This window comes from Pelophylax lessonae, assembly GCF_965119305.1.
Source record: "Pelophylax lessonae genome assembly, chromosome: 10".
Lineage (NCBI taxonomy): Eukaryota > Metazoa > Chordata > Amphibia > Anura > Ranidae > Pelophylax > Pelophylax lessonae.
In genome coordinates this window covers 168241932-168259210 of record NC_138777.1, presented here as the reverse complement: position 1 = coordinate 168259210, position 17279 = coordinate 168241932, and the positions used below count along the sequence as shown (strand labels likewise).

Here is a 17279-nt window from a genome sequence, read left to right as displayed (position 1 = left end):
TCAAGCTGGCATACATAAAAACTATTTTTTAGCAGTAAAATAGATGTATTTGTATAGCATACCATTTTCCAGAGTTACTTTTTTTTTTATTTATTTATTTTTTTAATTACAAATCAGTTTAGTATAGCTAATATTTATGTACAAAACGTCTTTGTTGCAGCCATAATGCTCACCACTTCTGGCCTTAACAACCATAAAAATGAGCATCATACAAACTGTGTACTACAAAACAAATGAAGTTGGAACAAACTGATAGCTGAACTAAGCATGGTACTGTTGCATTAAAATATTTCAGGAAACTTTCTATGTTCTCCACTATTATGTCTTAGGAGAGGGTGATGAATTTCAGGCATCCAACTAGTTCAAATGCGCTTTACAGTGTCTTTAATACAACAGGTTGCAACTATCTGTAAAGCCCTGGGAAAGAAAATATAGACTGTAAAAGCAAGTTAAAAAAATAGATGGAAAAATAGATTTCCATGTACAAATTGTTATATGAAAATAGATCAGTAAACCTCTCATGACCAGCATCTGGCTTCCAAATGAAGTATATCAGGTGGTGAGACGGTTAAAATGTGCAAGGAATTTAATAAACAGCTGAAGATTTGTTGATTTAAATTTTTTCACCTTTCTTTTATATCTCTATTCTTCACTCAGGAAGGTTAGCATTATATAAAGGCTGCAAAATGTATGTACAAACACACTGATATATATAAATATATACATGCTGAGTGGGGATGGGGAAGATTCATTCTTTTTTGGCAACTGTCAGTTCTAACTTTGGCAGGCGAACACCTGCCTTAGTTGCACTGTCATTGCTTGAAGAAGAAGAGACTCTGGACTTTCGGGAAGAAAGCGATGCACCACTCCCTTGGACGTTTTCATCGTCACTTAATGTGACCTCATAAGAACCCTTTGACTTGGACCCCAAGCCACCAAAAGTGCCAAATTTTATTTTTGACTGCTTTCCCTTCTTTTTGCCCCCCTCGGCAGATAATGAACTGCCAGCCTCTAATGTACCACTTGGTGAGGAGTGTGTTGATTCATCTTTCTCTTCACTGAAGGAAGATGATCTCGGTCTTGTCTTTTTGCTTGTAAACAGAGAAAACTCATATTTTGGAGCCTTTTCCACTTCTAAGTTTGTGGATACCAGACCACCTTCGGTTGACCCTAAACTAGCTTTCGGATTTTTGAGGTCCCCTTTTGAGCCAGAAACTGAGACACCTGAAAGACTAGCATCTTCTTTTGCTTTAGATTTGAAGTTTAGTTTTGGCATTTTTATCTTAGATTTCTTTATTTTAATCTCACTTTCATCAACTTCTATGCCAGCTTCACCAGACTTCTTCACCAGCACATCTGCAGAAGGAAAGTCTACATCAACTCCCATCTCTCTTCCTGCCAAATCTGGTCCAGATGATGTAAATTTTGGCATTAAAAGTCGCGGGAAAGTAATTTTAACGTCAGAACTTTCTAGATTTCCACCTATTCCTTGAACATCCAAACTTCCTTTTACTTTGGGTCCAGTCATCCCACCTTCTGACCCCTGCATATCTCCTGTTAAATTCATACTTTGTCCAATTGAAATGCCTTCCTTTATCTTGGTATCTTTCAGAGAAATGTTGACGCCTGGAGCTAAGCCTTTAATTGCAGCTGATGACTGAAAAGAAGGCCCTTTTATACTCGGGTCTCCACTTTCAATTTTGCCAGAAACCTTAGTAAGACCAACATCTGGCCCAGAGAGAGAAATTTCCCCTTTCGGTAACTTGGGCCCTTGCAAGTGTGAACCAGATAGATCTAAAGAAGGTACTGTAATGTGAGTATCTAAACTTTTTGTATCAATAGATGGCAATGCAGCTCGTATGCTTGGCTTTGCTCCACCAGAAATGTCTAAATCACTTTCAATCTTTGGTCCTTTTAAATGAACATCAAACTCTGAATCAGAGACCTTTGGGGAAGTTATATCAACTGTTGGTAATTTAATTTTCCCTTCTGACCCTGGTATTCCTACTTTAGGAGCTTGAAACTGCATACTTCCTGAAGTAAGCATATCACTTTTGATTTTTGGTCCTTTCAAATTAACATCTATCCCTGGTACAGATGTCTCCGCTGCAATAGTAGGTACTTCACTGCCAATATTAATTGTACCATGGGTCACATCTACACTAGGAACTTTTATATCTGTGGCAATTTTGGGGCCAGACAGATCAGTTTCTACCTTCGGTAGTGAAACACCAATATCAGCAGCTGTTGCTTCAACTTTTGGACCGGACATACCAAAATTAGAAAGTTTGAATTTTGGTTTTTTGACCTTTACATCAGGACCTTCAATACTAACCCCAGAAGCTGTTAATTCAGCTTCTGGTGTCTTAAATCCACCACTGATGTCTAAATCCGGAGTCTTTAGTTCAGCATTAGGGCTCTGCAGTGACGTTTCTCCTTTTAGCTTTGGAGATTTGATGTCAAACTCAACATCAGGAAAATGAATTTTGCCAAACAGTGGCTTTCTTGTTTTAGGTGCTTTTATACCAAGATTTGTGGAAATTGCTGCATCCCCACCTGCAACATTTAGATCTGCATCCGGGGCATTAAGATTTATGTCACTGTCTACTTCAGGTGCACTTACATCAAAACCCCCTTTTTTGCCTTTTATTTTTGGACCACTCATATGAATTTTGGGCATTTTAAATTTCCCCTTCTTTCCTTTTCCCCCAACACTTAACTCAGGCACTTCAGAATCAAATTCTACATCAGGAGCGTTAACATCTACAGAAGGCGATTTCATATCTGCTTTAGGTGACTTCATGCCAAAACCAAATTTTGATTTCTTTACCTTGGGGAGTTTTAAATTACCTTCAGGGCCTTCAATATCTAAGGAGGGAGTTTTTACTGTGAGGTCTGGAGATTCCAAGCTAACACCACCTGTTGATAAGTCAATTCTTGGGCCTTCAAGTTTACCTTCTAATTTGGGGGCACGGATGTCTCCTTTGAAATGTGGAGCCATCAAACCTAAATCCCCTTCCAATTTTGAAGTGGAAAGATTTGCCTCTCCTTTAATTTTGGGTGTTTTCACATTTATATCTGGCATGGATACTTTTGGTAAATGGATATCGGATGATGGCATGCTAACTTTAAAGCCTTTTAGCCTACCCTCAGGATCTTCAATGTTTACATTTGGACCCGATATATCAATACTTCCTTTGGGAAGGGAAGCATCAATGTCAGGACCCTCCACTTTTGAACCAGAAATCCCAAATTTTGGCATTTTAAATTTGGGCATTTTAAGCCTACCTTCTGGACCTTCAAGATTGACATCTGGACCTTGGACATCAAGCTGTGGAGACTTAATATCAATGTTAGGGCCCTTTAAATCTCCTTCTAACTTAGGACCTTTTAAACTTAAGTCCATGTCAAGCGCTGGAATTTTTGGCATATGTATTGAAGGTGGATTGAATTTAGGACCTTTTACTTTACCGTCAATATCTACATCTGGAGCCTCAAGGTCAAATTCTGGGCCTTTAACGTCAACTTTGGGACCTTTCAGATTTAAATCGGCACCAGGCATTGATACTTTTGGTAGACCAAAATTCATTGAGGGCATTTTAAATTGGGAGCCTTTCAATTTGCCTTCTGGTCCCTCAATGTTTACATCAGGAGCCTGAATATCTACATTTGGACATGATATATCAACACTTCCTTTGGGAAGACTGACATCAATATCTGGACCTTCAACTTTTGGACCAGAAAGACCAAATGTAGGCATTTTAAATTTGGGCATTTTAAATTTTCCTTCTGGGCCTTTCAAGTTGACATCTGGGGCATCTATTTCCACTCCTGGAGCTTCAATATCTAACTCTGGAGCCCTAATGTCAACTTTGGGGCCTTTCAGAGCTCCTATCTTAGGACCTTTCAGATTAAGGTCAATGTCGGGCATTGACATTTCTGGCCTATGCACTGAAGGTAGCTTAAACTTGGGACCTTTTACTTTTCCATCAAAATCTACATCTGGAGCCTCAAGGTCAACTTTGGGGCCTTTCAAATCTCCTTCCAATTTTGGACCTTTCAGATTCAGATCAATTTCAGGCTTTGTGACTTTTGGTAGATTAATATTCATTGAGGGCATCTCAAATTTAGGACCTTTGAATCTGCCTTCTGGTCCCTCTATATTTAAATCCGGAGTCTGAACTTCTACATTTGGGCCAGATATATCAATACTTCCTTTGGGCAAGCTAGCATCAATTCCTGGGCCTACAACTTTTGGACCAGAAATGCCAAATTTGGGCATTTTAAATTTGGGCATTTTAAGTTTTCCTTCTGGGGCTTCTAATTCTACTCCTGAAGCTTCAAGGTCTAGTTCTGGGGCTTGAATGTCCGCTTTGGGACCTTTCAAATCTCCTTCTATTTTAGGACCTTTCAAATTTAGGTCAAAATCAGGCATTGGCATTTTTGGCATTGAAGGCAACTTGAACTTGGGACCTTTTACTTTTCCATCAATATCTACATCTGGAGCCTCAAGGTCAACTTCTGGGCCTTTGATGTCAACGTTTGGACCTTTTAAATCCCCTTCAATTTTAGGACCTTTCAAATTTAAGTCAAAATCAGGCATTGACATTTTTGGCATTGAAGGTAACTTGAACTTGGGACCTTTTACTTTTCCATCAATATCTACATCAGGAGCTTCAAGGTCAACTTCTGGGCCTTTGATGTCAATGTTGGGACCTTTCAAATCTCCTTCTATTTTAGGACCTTTCAAATTTAAGTCAAAATCAGGCATTGACATTTTTGGCATTGAAGGTAACTTGAACTTGGGACCTTTTACTTTACCATCAATATCTACATCTGGAGCCTCAAGGTCAACTTCTGGGCCTTTGATGTCAACTTTGGGACCTTTCAAATCTCCTTCAATTTTAGGACCTTTCAAATTTAAGTCAAAATCAGGCATTGACATTTTTGGCATTGAAGGTAACTTGAACTTGGGACCTTTTACTTTACCATCAATATCTACATCTGGAGCCTCAAGGTCAACTTCTGGGCCTTTGATGTCAACTTTGGGACCTTTCAAATCTCCTTCAATTTTAGGACCTTTCAAATTTAAGTCAAAATCAGGCATTGACATTTTTGGCATTGAAGGTAACTTGAACTTGGGACCTTTTACTTTACCATCAATATCTACATCTGGAGCCTCAAGGTCAACTTCTGGGCCTTTGATGTCAACTTTGGGACCTTTCAAATCTCCTTCAATTTTAGGACCTTTCAAATTTAAGTCAAAATCAGGCATTGACATTTTTGGCATTGAAGGTAACTTGAACTTGGGACCTTTTACTTTACCATCAATATCTACATCTGGAGCCTCAAGGTCAACTTCTGGGCCTTTGATGTCAACTTTGGGACCTTTCAAATCTCCTTCAATTTTAGGACCTTTCAAATTTAAGTCAAAATCAGGCATTGACATTTTTGGCATTGAAGGTAACTTGAACTTGGGACCTTTTACTTTACCATCAATATCTACATCTGGAGCCTCAAGGTCAACTTCTGGGCCTTTGATGTCAACTTTGGGACCTTTCAAATCTCCTTCAATTTTAGGACCTTTCAAATTTAAGTCAAAATCAGGCATTGACATTTTTGGCATTGAAGGTAACTTGAACTTGGGACCTTTTACTTTACCATCAATATCTACATCTGGAGCCTCAAGGTCAACTTCTGGGCCTTTGATGTCAACTTTGGGACCTTTCAAATCTCCTTCAATTTTAGGACCTTTCAAATTTAAGTCAAAATCAGGCATTGACATTTTTGGCATTGAAGGTAACTTGAACTTGGGACCTTTTACTTTACCATCAATATCTACATCTGGAGCCTCAAGGTCAACTTCTGGGCCTTTGATGTCAACTTTGGGACCTTTTAAATCCCCTTCCATTTTGGGACCTTTCAAATTCAGATCAAAATCAGGCTTTGTAAACTTTGGTAGATTGATATTTACTGATGGTAATTCAAACTTGGGGCCTTTTAATTTGCCCTCTGGTCCCTCAATGTCTACATCAGGAGCCTGAATATCTACATTTGGGCCCGATACATCAATACTTCCTTTTGGAAGGCTAGCATCAATATCTAGACCTTCCCCTTTTGGGCCAGAAATGCCAAACTTGGGCATTTTAAATTTTGGCATTTTAAGTTTCCCTTCTGGGCCTTTTAGATTGACATCTGGGGCTTCAAAATCTAACTCTGGGGCCTTAATGTCAACTTTGGGGCCTTTCAGATCTCCTCCTATCTTAGGACCTTTCAAATTAAGGTCAATGTCAGGCATTGACATTTCTGGCATATGCACTAAAGGGAGCCTAAACTTGGGACCTTTTACTTTACCATCAATATCTACATCTGCTTTAACATCAATTTCTGGGTGTTTTAGGTCTATTTTGGGATCTTTTAAGTCTCCTTCAAACCTAGGACCTTTAAGATTTAGGTCAACATCTGGCATAGACATCTTTGGTAGGTTGATATCCATAGAAGGCATCTTCATTTTGGAACTCTTAAGTTTTCCTTCTGGTCCTTCAATATTCACATCTGGAATTTCAATATCTACACCTGAAGAAGCTATTTTAGCTTCTGGTTTTTGAAATTTTAGATCAATATCCGGAGCATCTGGTTTGGTGCCTGAAAATCCAAATTTAGGCATACTAAATCGGGGCATTTTAAGCTTTCCTTTACCTTCTGGACCATCTAAAGAAACATCTGGTGTCTCTAGGTCTATGTCAGGTGTTTTAATATCAAGCTTGGGCCCATGTAATTCACCTTCAACCTTTGGAACAGACACATCCACATCTCCCTTTAATTTTGGTCCTTTCCCTTTTAATTCAACATCTGGCATTGACACTTTGGGACTTGTTATGTTTAATGAAGGCATTTTGAATTTAGGACTTTTACCTTTTCCCTCCAGATTTGGCATTTCTATATCAGGACCACTGACTTCAATATCTGCTTTTGGGGCTTTGACTTCAGCGCTAGGCATGTGTACCTTGGGACCTGAGAAATTAAATTTGGGCAGCCTAAATTTAGATTTTTTAGTTTTTGTTTCTGGCATCTCAATAGCTGCTTCTGGTAAACTTATTCCCAACTCAGGGCCTTTAAGACTACCTCCCTTTGATGCATCAATGTCACCTTTAACCTTGCCACCTTTCAGATTAATATCTATATCTGGCATAGATACACTTGGCTTCGAAAATCCCCATGATGGCAGTTTAAATTTGGAACCTTTAACTTTACCTTCAGGTAGCTCTGCAGATAGAGATGGGCTGGGGACATCAAAATCAGGACCTTTAATATTAGCTTTTGGAGCCTTTATATCAGCCTCCAGATTTCCCCCAGGTATGTCCACGCTCCCTTTTAGTTTGGGAGCTTTTAAACCAAGATCTAGATCAGGCATAGATACATGTGGCACATTCATATTCAGTGATGGCATCTTCATTTTTGGACCTTTGACCTTCGCCTCTGGAAGTTCAGCATCTAATCCAGCTTTAAAATCTACATTTGGTCCAGAAAGGTCAACATCTGCTTGTGGAAGCTTAATTTCTGGGCCCTCAAAGCTTCCTTCTGCATTTAGCATTGATAGGTCTCCTCCTGTCTTAAACTTTGGACCTTTTAAATTAAGATCAACATCAGGCATTGACATTTTGGGCATATTAATATCCAAAGAGGGCATCTTAAATTTGGGACCTTTAACCTTGCCCTCAGGACCCTCAATATCCACTTCAGGTGTTTTTATATCGCCTTCCACTCCTTCAATGTTGGGCCCTGAAAACCCAAACTTTGGCATTTTAAATTTAGGCATTTTAAGTTTACCTTCAGGGCACTCTATATCAACATCTGATGTTTCTAAATCAAGTTGTGGGCCCTTTATGTCAACATTAGGTGTCTTCATTTCTCCTTCTATCTTGGGAAAAGAAGCATCTGCATCTCCTTTCCAGTTAGGACCTTTGACATTCAAATCAAAGTCAGGTAGAGAAACACTTGGAAAATTTACTGATGGCATCTTGAATTTTGGGCCCTTTATTTTTCCATCTAGATCCAAATCAGGAGCCTTCACGTCAATCTCAGGTGCCTTAACATCAACTTTAGGCCCCTTCAAATCTCCTTCTACGTTGGGACCTTTCATACTTAAATCAAAATCTGGCATAGATACCTTAGGCATATTAAAATTCATTGAGGGCATCTTAAATTTGGGACCTTTAACTTTACCTTCAGGCCCCTCAATATCTATTCCTGGCCCTGAAACATCAAGATCAACATCAATGTTTGGGCCCTCTAACTTGCCTTCCACTTTAGGGAGAGAACCATCAGCCCCTCCTTTCAAGTTTGGGGCTTTTAAATTCAAATCAATATTAGGCATAGACACACTAGGGAGATTTACTGATGGCATTTTGAATTTCGATCCCTTAAATTTTCCATCAACATCTACATCAGGAATTTCAAGATCCACCTCAGGTTTTTTAATGTTAACTTTGGGACCTTTGATATCGCCTTCTAATTTTGGGCCTTTCATATTCAGATCAATATCAGGCATAGATACATTAGGTAAATTCATGTTCACTGATGGCATCTTAAATTTATGACCTTTTAGTTTACCTTCGGGTCCCTCAATGTCCACATCTGGGCCAGAGAAATCAAGGTCTGCTTTTGGAAGGTTAATATCCACTTCAGAGCCTTCAACATTGGGTGCTGAAAACCCAAACTTTGGCATTTTGAATTTCGGCATCTTCAGTTTTCCCTCTGGGCCCTCTACATCACATCCTGTGTCGATATCAAGCTCTGGCCCTTTCAGGTCAATCTTAGGACCTTTCAACTCTGTTTCTACCTTTGGGAGATCGACATCTACCCCTCCTTTCCATTTAGGGCCTTTTACATTTAGATCGACATCTAAATTAGGACCTTCAACTTTTGGTCTGGAAATACCAAATTTGGGCATTTTAAACTTGGGCATTTTAAATTTTCCTTCGGGGCCTTTGAGATTGACATCAGGGACTTCTAAATCAATATCAGGAGTTTCAACACTGAGCTCTGGAATTTTCACATCAGCTTTGGGACCTTTTAAATTGCCTTCAACTTTAGGGCCCTTCAGACTAAGGTCAACATCAGGCATTTTTGGAAAATGTACTGTAGGCATTCTGAATCTGGGACTTTTAAGTTTACCATCCACATCTATATCTGGGGCCTCAAGGTCAACTTCTGGGCCTTTGAGGTCAACTTTAGGACCTTTTACATTACTATCCAATTTGGGACCTTTCATATTTAGATCAAAATTAGGCATCGATACATCTGGTAAATTAAAATTCATAGAGGGCATTTCAAATTTAGGACCCTTAAATTTACCATCAATGTCTACATCAGGAGCCTTCACATCTACATTTGGACTGGATATATCGATACTTCCTTTGGGAAGACTAGCATCAATATCTGGACCTTCCATTTTTGGACCAGAAACGCCAAATTTGGGCATTTTAAATTTGGGCATTTTAAACTTTCCTTCTGGGCCTTTCAGATTGATATCTGGTGCTTCTAATTCTACTCCTGGAGCTTCAACATCAAGCTCTGGGGCTTTAATATCAACTTGAGGGCCTTTCAAATCGCCTTCGATTTTAGGACCTTTCAAATTTAGGTCAATATCAGGCATTGACATTTTTGGCATTGAAGGTAACTTGAACTTGGGACCTTTTACTTTACCATCAATATCTACATCTGGAGCCTCAAGGTCAACTTCTGGGCCTTTGATGTCAACTTTGGGACCTTTCAAATCTCCTTCCAACTTTGGACCTTTCAGATTTAGATCAAAATCAGGCATTGACATTTTTGGCATTGAAGGCAACTTGAACTTGGGACCTTTTACTTTACCATCAATATCTACATCTGGAGCCTCAAGGTCAACTTCTGGGCCTTTGATGTCAACTTTGGGACCTTTCAAATCTCCTTCCAAGTTTGGACCTTTCAGATTTAAATCAAAATCAGGCATTGACATTTTTGGCATTGAAGGCAACTTGAACTTGGGACCTTTTACTTTACCATCAATATCTACATCTGGAGCCTCAAGGTCAACTTCTGGGCCTTTAATGTCAACTTTGGGACCTTTCAAATCTCCTTCCAACTTTGGACCTTTTAGATTTAGATCAAAATCAGGCATTGATACTTTTGGCATACCTATATTCACTGAGGGCATTTTAAATTTGTGGCCCTTTAGTTTGCCCTCTGGTCCCTCTAAATCTACATCAGGAGCCTGAATATCCACATCTGGACCAGATATATCAATACTTCCTTTGGGAAGACTAGCATCAATGTCTGGACCTTCCATTTTTGGACCAGAGACACCAAATTTGGGCATTTTAAATTTGGGCATTTTAAATTTGCCTTCTGGGCCTTTCAGATTTACATCTGGTGCTTCTAATTCTATTCCTGGAGCTTCAATGTCTAGTTCTGGTGTTTTAATGTCAGCTTTGGGACCTTTCAAATCTCCTTCTATTTTAGGGCCTTTTAAATTAAAGTCAATATCAGGCATTGACATTTTTGGCATTGAAGGGAACTTATATTTAGGACCTTTTACTTTACCATCAATATCTACATCTGGAGCCTCAAGGTCAACTTCTGGGCCTTTGATGTCAACTTTGGGACCTTTCAAATCTCCTTCCAACTTTGGACCTTTCAGATTTAGATCAAAATCAGGCATTGACATTTTTGGCATTGAAGGCAACTTGAACTTGGGACCTTTTACTTTACCATCAATATCTACATCTGGAGCCTCAAGGTCAACTTCTGGGCCTTTGATGTCAACTTTGGGACCTTTCAAATCTCCTTCCAACTTTGGACCTTTCAGATTTAGATCAAAATCAGGCATTGACATTTTTGGCATTGAAGGCAACTTGAACTTGGGACCTTTTACTTTACCATCAATATCTACATCTGGAGCCTCAAGGTCAACTTCTGGGCCTTTGATATCAACTTTGGGACCTTTCAAATCTCCTTCCAACTTTGGACCTTTTAGATTTAGATCAAAATCAGGCATTGATACTTTTGGCATACCTATATTCACTGAGGGCATTTTAAATTTGTGGCCCTTTAGTTTGCCCTCTGGTCCCTCTAAATCTACATCAGGAGCCTGAATATCCACATCTGGACCAGATATATCAATACTTCCTTTGGGAAGACTAACATCAATGTCTGGGCCTTCAATTTTTGGACCAGAGACACCAAATTTGGGCATTTTAAATTTGGGCATTTTAAATTTGCCTTCTGGGCCTTTCAGATTTACATCTGGTGCTTCTAATTCTATCCCTGGAGCTTCAATGTCTAGTTCTGGTGTTTTAATGTCAGCTTTGGGACCTTTCAAATCTCCTTCTATTTTAGGACCTTTTAAATTAAAGTCAATATCAGGCATTGACATTTTTGGCATTGAAGGGAACTTATATTTAGGACCTTTAACTTTTCCATCAATATCTACATCTGGAGCCTCAAGATCAACTTTTGGGCCTTTGATATCAACTTTGGGACCTTTCAAATCTCCTTCCAACTTTGGACCTTTCAGATGTAGATCAACATCAGGCATTGACATTTTTGGCATTGAAGGTAACTTGAACTTGGGACCTTTTACTTTACCATCAATATCTACATCTGGAGCCTCAAGGTCAACTTCTGGGCCTTTGATGTCAACTTTGGGACCTTTCAAATCTCCTTCCAACTTTGGACCTTTCAGATTTAGATCAAAATCAGGCATTGACATTTTTGGCATTGAAGGCAACTTGAACTTGGGACCTTTTACTTTACCATCAATATCTACATCTGGAGCCTCAAGGTCAACTTCTGGGCCTTTGATGTCAACTTTGGGACCTTTCAAATCTCCTTCCAAGTTTGGACCTTTCAGATTTAAATCAAAATCAGGCATTGACATTTTTGGCATTGAAGGCAACTTGAACTTGGGACCTTTTACTTTACCATCAATGTCTACATCTGGAGCCTCAAGGTCAACTTCTGGGCCTTTAATGTCAACTTTGGGACCTTTCAAATCTCCTTCCAACTTTGGACCTTTTAGATTTAGATCAAAATCAGGCATTGATACTTTTGGCATACCTATATTCACTGAGGGCATTTTAAATTTGTGGCCCTTTAGTTTGCCCTCTGGTCCCTCTAAATCTACATCAGGAGCCTGAATATCCACATCTGGACCAGATATATCAATACTTCCTTTGGGAAGACTAGCATCAATGTCTGGACCTTCCACTTTTGGACCAGAGACACCAAATTTGGGCATTTTAAATTTGGGCATTTTAAATTTGCCTTCTGGGCCTTTCAGATTTACATCTGGTGCTTCTAATTCTATTCCTGGAGCTTCAATGTCTAGTTCTGGTGTTTTAATGTCAGCTTTGGGACCTTTCAAATCTCCTATTTTAGGACCTTTTAAATTAAAGTCAATATCAGGCATTGACATTTTTGGCATTGAAGGGAACTTATATTTAGGACCTTTTACTTTACCATCAATATCTACATCTGGAGCCTCAAGGTCAACTTCTGGGCCTTTGATGTCAACTTTGGGACCTTTTAAATCTCCTTCCAAGTTTGGACCTTTCAGATTTAAATCAAAATCAGGCATTGACATTTTTGGCATTGAAGGCAACTTGAACTTGGGACCTTTTACTTTACCATCAATATCTACATCTGGAGCCTCAAGGTCAACTTCTGGGCCTTTAATGTCAACTTTGGGACCTTTCAAATCTCCTTCCAACTTTGGACCTTTTAGATTTAGATCAAAATCAGGCATTGATACTTTTGGCATACCTATATTCACTGAGGGCATTTTAAATTTGTGGCCCTTTAGTTTGCCCTCTGGTCCCTCTAAATCTACATCAGGAGCCTGAATATCCACATCTGGACCAGATATATCAATACTTCCTTTGGGAAGACTAGCATCAATGTCTGGACCTTCCATTTTTGGACCAGAGACACCAAATTTGGGCATTTTAAATTTGGGCATTTTAAATTTGCCTTCTGGGCCTTTCAGATTTACATCTGGTGCTTCTAATTCTATTCCTGGAGCTTCAATGTCTAGTTCTGGTGTTTTAATGTCAGCTTTGGGACCTTTCAAATCTCCTTCTATTTTAGGGCCTTTTAAATTAAAGTCAATATCAGGCATTGACATTTTTGGCATTGAAGGGAACTTATATTTAGGACCTTTTACTTTACCATCAATATCTACATCTGGAGCCTCAAGGTCAACTTCTGGGCCTTTGATGTCAACTTTGGGACCTTTCAAATCTCCTTCCAACTTTGGACCTTTCAGATTTAGATCAAAATCAGGCATTGACATTTTTGGCATTGAAGGCAACTTGAACTTGGGACCTTTTACTTTACCATCAATATCTACATCTGGAGCCTCAAGGTCAACTTCTGGGCCTTTGATGTCAACTTTGGGACCTTTCAAATCTCCTTCCAACTTTGGACCTTTCAGATTTAGATCAAAATCAGGCATTGACATTTTTGGCATTGAAGGCAACTTGAACTTGGGACCTTTTACTTTACCATCAATATCTACATCTGGAGCCTCAAGGTCAACTTCTGGGCCTTTGATATCAACTTTGGGACCTTTCAAATCTCCTTCCAACTTTGGACCTTTTAGATTTAGATCAAAATCAGGCATTGATACTTTTGGCATACCTATATTCACTGAGGGCATTTTAAATTTGTGGCCCTTTAGTTTGCCCTCTGGTCCCTCTAAATCTACATCAGGAGCCTGAATATCCACATCTGGACCAGATATATCAATACTTCCTTTGGGAAGACTAACATCAATGTCTGGGCCTTCAATTTTTGGACCAGAGACACCAAATTTGGGCATTTTAAATTTGGGCATTTTAAATTTGCCTTCTGGGCCTTTCAGATTTACATCTGGTGCTTCTAATTCTATCCCTGGAGCTTCAATGTCTAGTTCTGGTGTTTTAATGTCAGCTTTGGGACCTTTCAAATCTCCTTCTATTTTAGGACCTTTTAAATTAAAGTCAATATCAGGCATTGACATTTTTGGCATTGAAGGGAACTTATATTTAGGACCTTTAACTTTTCCATCAATATCTACATCTGGAGCCTCAAGATCAACTTTTGGGCCTTTGATATCAACTTTGGGACCTTTCAAATCTCCTTCCAACTTTGGACCTTTCAGATGTAGATCAACATCAGGCATTGACATTTTTGGCATTGAAGGTAACTTGAACTTGGGACCTTTTACTTTACCATCAATATCTACATCTGGAGCCTCAAGGTCAACTTCTGGGCCTTTGATGTCAACTTTGGGACCTTTCAAATCTCCTTCCAAGTTTGGACCTTTCAGATTTAAATCAAAATCAGGCATTGACATTTTTGGCATTGAAGGCAACTTGAACTTGGGACCTTTTACTTTACCATCAATATCTACATCTGGAGCCTCAAGGTCAACTTCTGGGCCTTTAATGTCAACTTTGGGACCTTTCAAATCTCCTTCCAACTTTGGACCTTTTAGATTTAGATCAAAATCAGGCATTGATACTTTTGGCATACCTATATTCACTGAGGGCATTTTAAATTTGTGGCCCTTTAGTTTGCCCTCTGGTCCCTCTAAATCTACATCAGGAGCCTGAATATCCACATCTGGACCAGATATATCAATACTTCCTTTGGGAAGACTAGCATCAATGTCTGGACCTTCCATTTTTGGACCAGAGACACCAAATTTGGGCATTTTAAATTTGGGCATTTTAAATTTGCCTTCTGGGCCTTTCAGATTTACATCTGGTGCTTCTAATTCTATTCCTGGAGCTTCAATGTCTAGTTCTGGTGTTTTAATGTCAGCTTTGGGACCTTTCAAATCTCCTATTTTAGGGCCTTTTAAATTAAAGTCAATATCAGGCATTGACATTTTTGGCATTGAAGGGAACTTATATTTAGGACCTTTTACTTTACCATCAATATCTACATCTGGAGCCTCAAGGTCAACTTCTGGGCCTTTGATGTCAACTTTGGGACCTTTCAAATCTCCTTCAATTTTAGGACCTTTCAAATTTAAGTCAAAATCAGGCATTGACATTTTTGGCATTGAAGGTAACTTGAACTTGGGACCTTTTACTTTACCATCAATATCTACATCTGGAGCCTCAAGGTCAACTTCTGGGCCTTTGATGTCAACTTTGGGACCTTTCAAATCTCCTTCCAACTTTGGACCTTTCAGATGTAGATCAACATCAGGCATTGACATTTTTGGCATTGAAGGTAACTTGAACTTGGGACCTTTTACTTTACCATCAATATCTACATCTGGAGCCTCAAGGTCAACTTCTGGGCCTTTGATGTCAACTTTGGGACCTTTCAAATCGCCTTCCAACTTTGGACCTTTCAGATGTAGATCAACATCAGGCATTGACATTTTTGGCATTGAAGGTAACTTATATTTAGGACCTTTTACTTTTCCATCAATATCTACATCTGGAGCCTCAAGGTCAACTTTGGGGCCTTTGATGTCAACTTTTGGACCTTTCAAATCTCCTTCCAACTTTGGACCTTTCAGATTTAGATCAACATCAGGCATTGATACTTTTGGCATACCTATATTCATTGAGGGCATTTTAAATGTGTGGCCCTTTAGTTTGCCCTCTGGTCCCTCTAAATCTACATCAGGAGCCTGAACATCTACATCTGGACCGGATATATCAATACTTCCTTTGGGAAGACTAGCATCAATGTCTGGACCTTCAATTTTTGGACCAGAGACACCAAATTTGGGCATTTTAAATTTGGGCATTTTAAATTTGCCTTCTGGGCCTTTCAGATCTACATCTGGTGCTTCTAATTCTATTCCTGGAGCTTCAATGTCTAGTTCTGGTGTTTTAATGTCAGCTTTCGGACCTTTCAAATCTCCTCCTATTTTAGGACCTTTTAAATTAAAGTCAATATCAGGCATTGACGGTAACTTATATTTAGGACCTTTTACTTTTCCATCAATATCTACATCTGGAGCCTCAAGGTCAACTTCTGGGCCTTTCAGGTCAATTTTGGGACCTTTCAAATCTCCTTCCAACTTTGGACCTTTCAGATTTAGATCAAAATCAGGCATTGACACTTTTGGCATTGAAGGTAACTTGAACTTGGAACCTTTTACTTTACCATCAATATCTACATCTGGAGCCTCAAGGTTAACTTCGGGGCCTTTGATGTCAACTTTGGGACCTTTCAAATCTCCTTCCAACTTTGGACCTTTCAGATTTAGATCAACATCAGGCATTGACATTTTTGACATTGAAGGTAACTTGAACTTGGGACCTTTTACTTTACCATCAATATCTACATCTGGAGCCTCAAGGTTAACCTCTGGGCCTTTGATGTCAACTTTGGGACCTTTTAAATCTCCTTCCAACTTTGGACCTTTCAGATTTAGATCAAAATCAGGCATTGATACTTTTGGCATACCTATATTCTTTGAGGGCATTTTAAATTTGTGGCCCTTTAGTTTGCCCTCTGGTCCCTCTAAATCTACATCAGGAGCCTGAATATCTACATCTGGACCGGATATATCAATACTTCCTTTGGGAAGACTAGCATCAATGTCTGGACCTTCAATTTTTGGACCAGAGACACCAAATTTGGGCATTTTAAATTTGGGCATTTTAAATTTGCCTTCTGGGCCTTTCAGATTTACATCTGGTGCTTCTAATTCTATTCCTGGAGCTTCAATTTCTAGTTCTGGTGTTTTAATGTCAGCTTTGGGACCTTTCAAATCTCCTATTTTAGGACCTTTTAAATTAAAGTCAATATCAGGCATTGACATTTTTGGCATTGAAGGTAACTTATATTTAGGACCTTTTACTTTACCATCAATATCTACATCTGGAGCCTCAAGGTCAACTTCTGGGCCTTTGATGTCAACTTTGGGACCTTTCAAATCTCCTTCCAGCTTTGGACCTTTCAGATTTAGATCAACATCAGGCATTGACATTTTTGGCATTGAAGGTAACTTGAACTTGTGACCTTTTACTTTTCCATCAATATCTACATCTGGAGCCTCAAGGTCAACTTCTGGGCCTTTGAGGTCAACTTTGGGACCTTTCAAATCTCCTTCCAGCTTTGGACCTTTCAGATTTAGATCAACATCAGGCATTGACATTTTTGGCATTGAAGGTAACTTGAACTTGGGACCTTTTACTTTACCATCGATATCTACATCTGGAGCCTCAAGGTCAACTTCTGGGCCTTTGACGTCAACTTTGGGACCTTTCCAATCTAACTTTGGA

The 17279-nt window shown here is 39.2% G+C and overlaps 1 protein-coding gene across 1 annotated transcript in view; it reads right to left on the bottom strand.

Moving 5' to 3' along the window:
- Positions 1 to 178: 178 nt before the first annotated feature.
- Positions 179 to 17279, bottom strand: part of AHNAK (AHNAK nucleoprotein) — a 102680-nt gene continuing 85579 nt past the window's right edge. Inside the window, exons 6-12 of the mRNA XM_082271026.1 lie at positions 15451 to 17118; positions 14344 to 15282; positions 12565 to 14175; positions 11719 to 12399; positions 10324 to 11550; positions 9448 to 10293; positions 179 to 9417 (exon numbers count right to left, since the gene is read on the bottom strand). Of these exons, the coding sequence (XP_082127152.1) occupies positions 749 to 9417; positions 9448 to 10293; positions 10324 to 11550; positions 11719 to 12399; positions 12565 to 14175; positions 14344 to 15282; positions 15451 to 17118 (15641 nt within the window). The 3' untranslated portion in view covers positions 179 to 748. The remainder of the gene's footprint in view (positions 9418 to 9447; positions 10294 to 10323; positions 11551 to 11718; positions 12400 to 12564; positions 14176 to 14343; positions 15283 to 15450; positions 17119 to 17279) is intronic.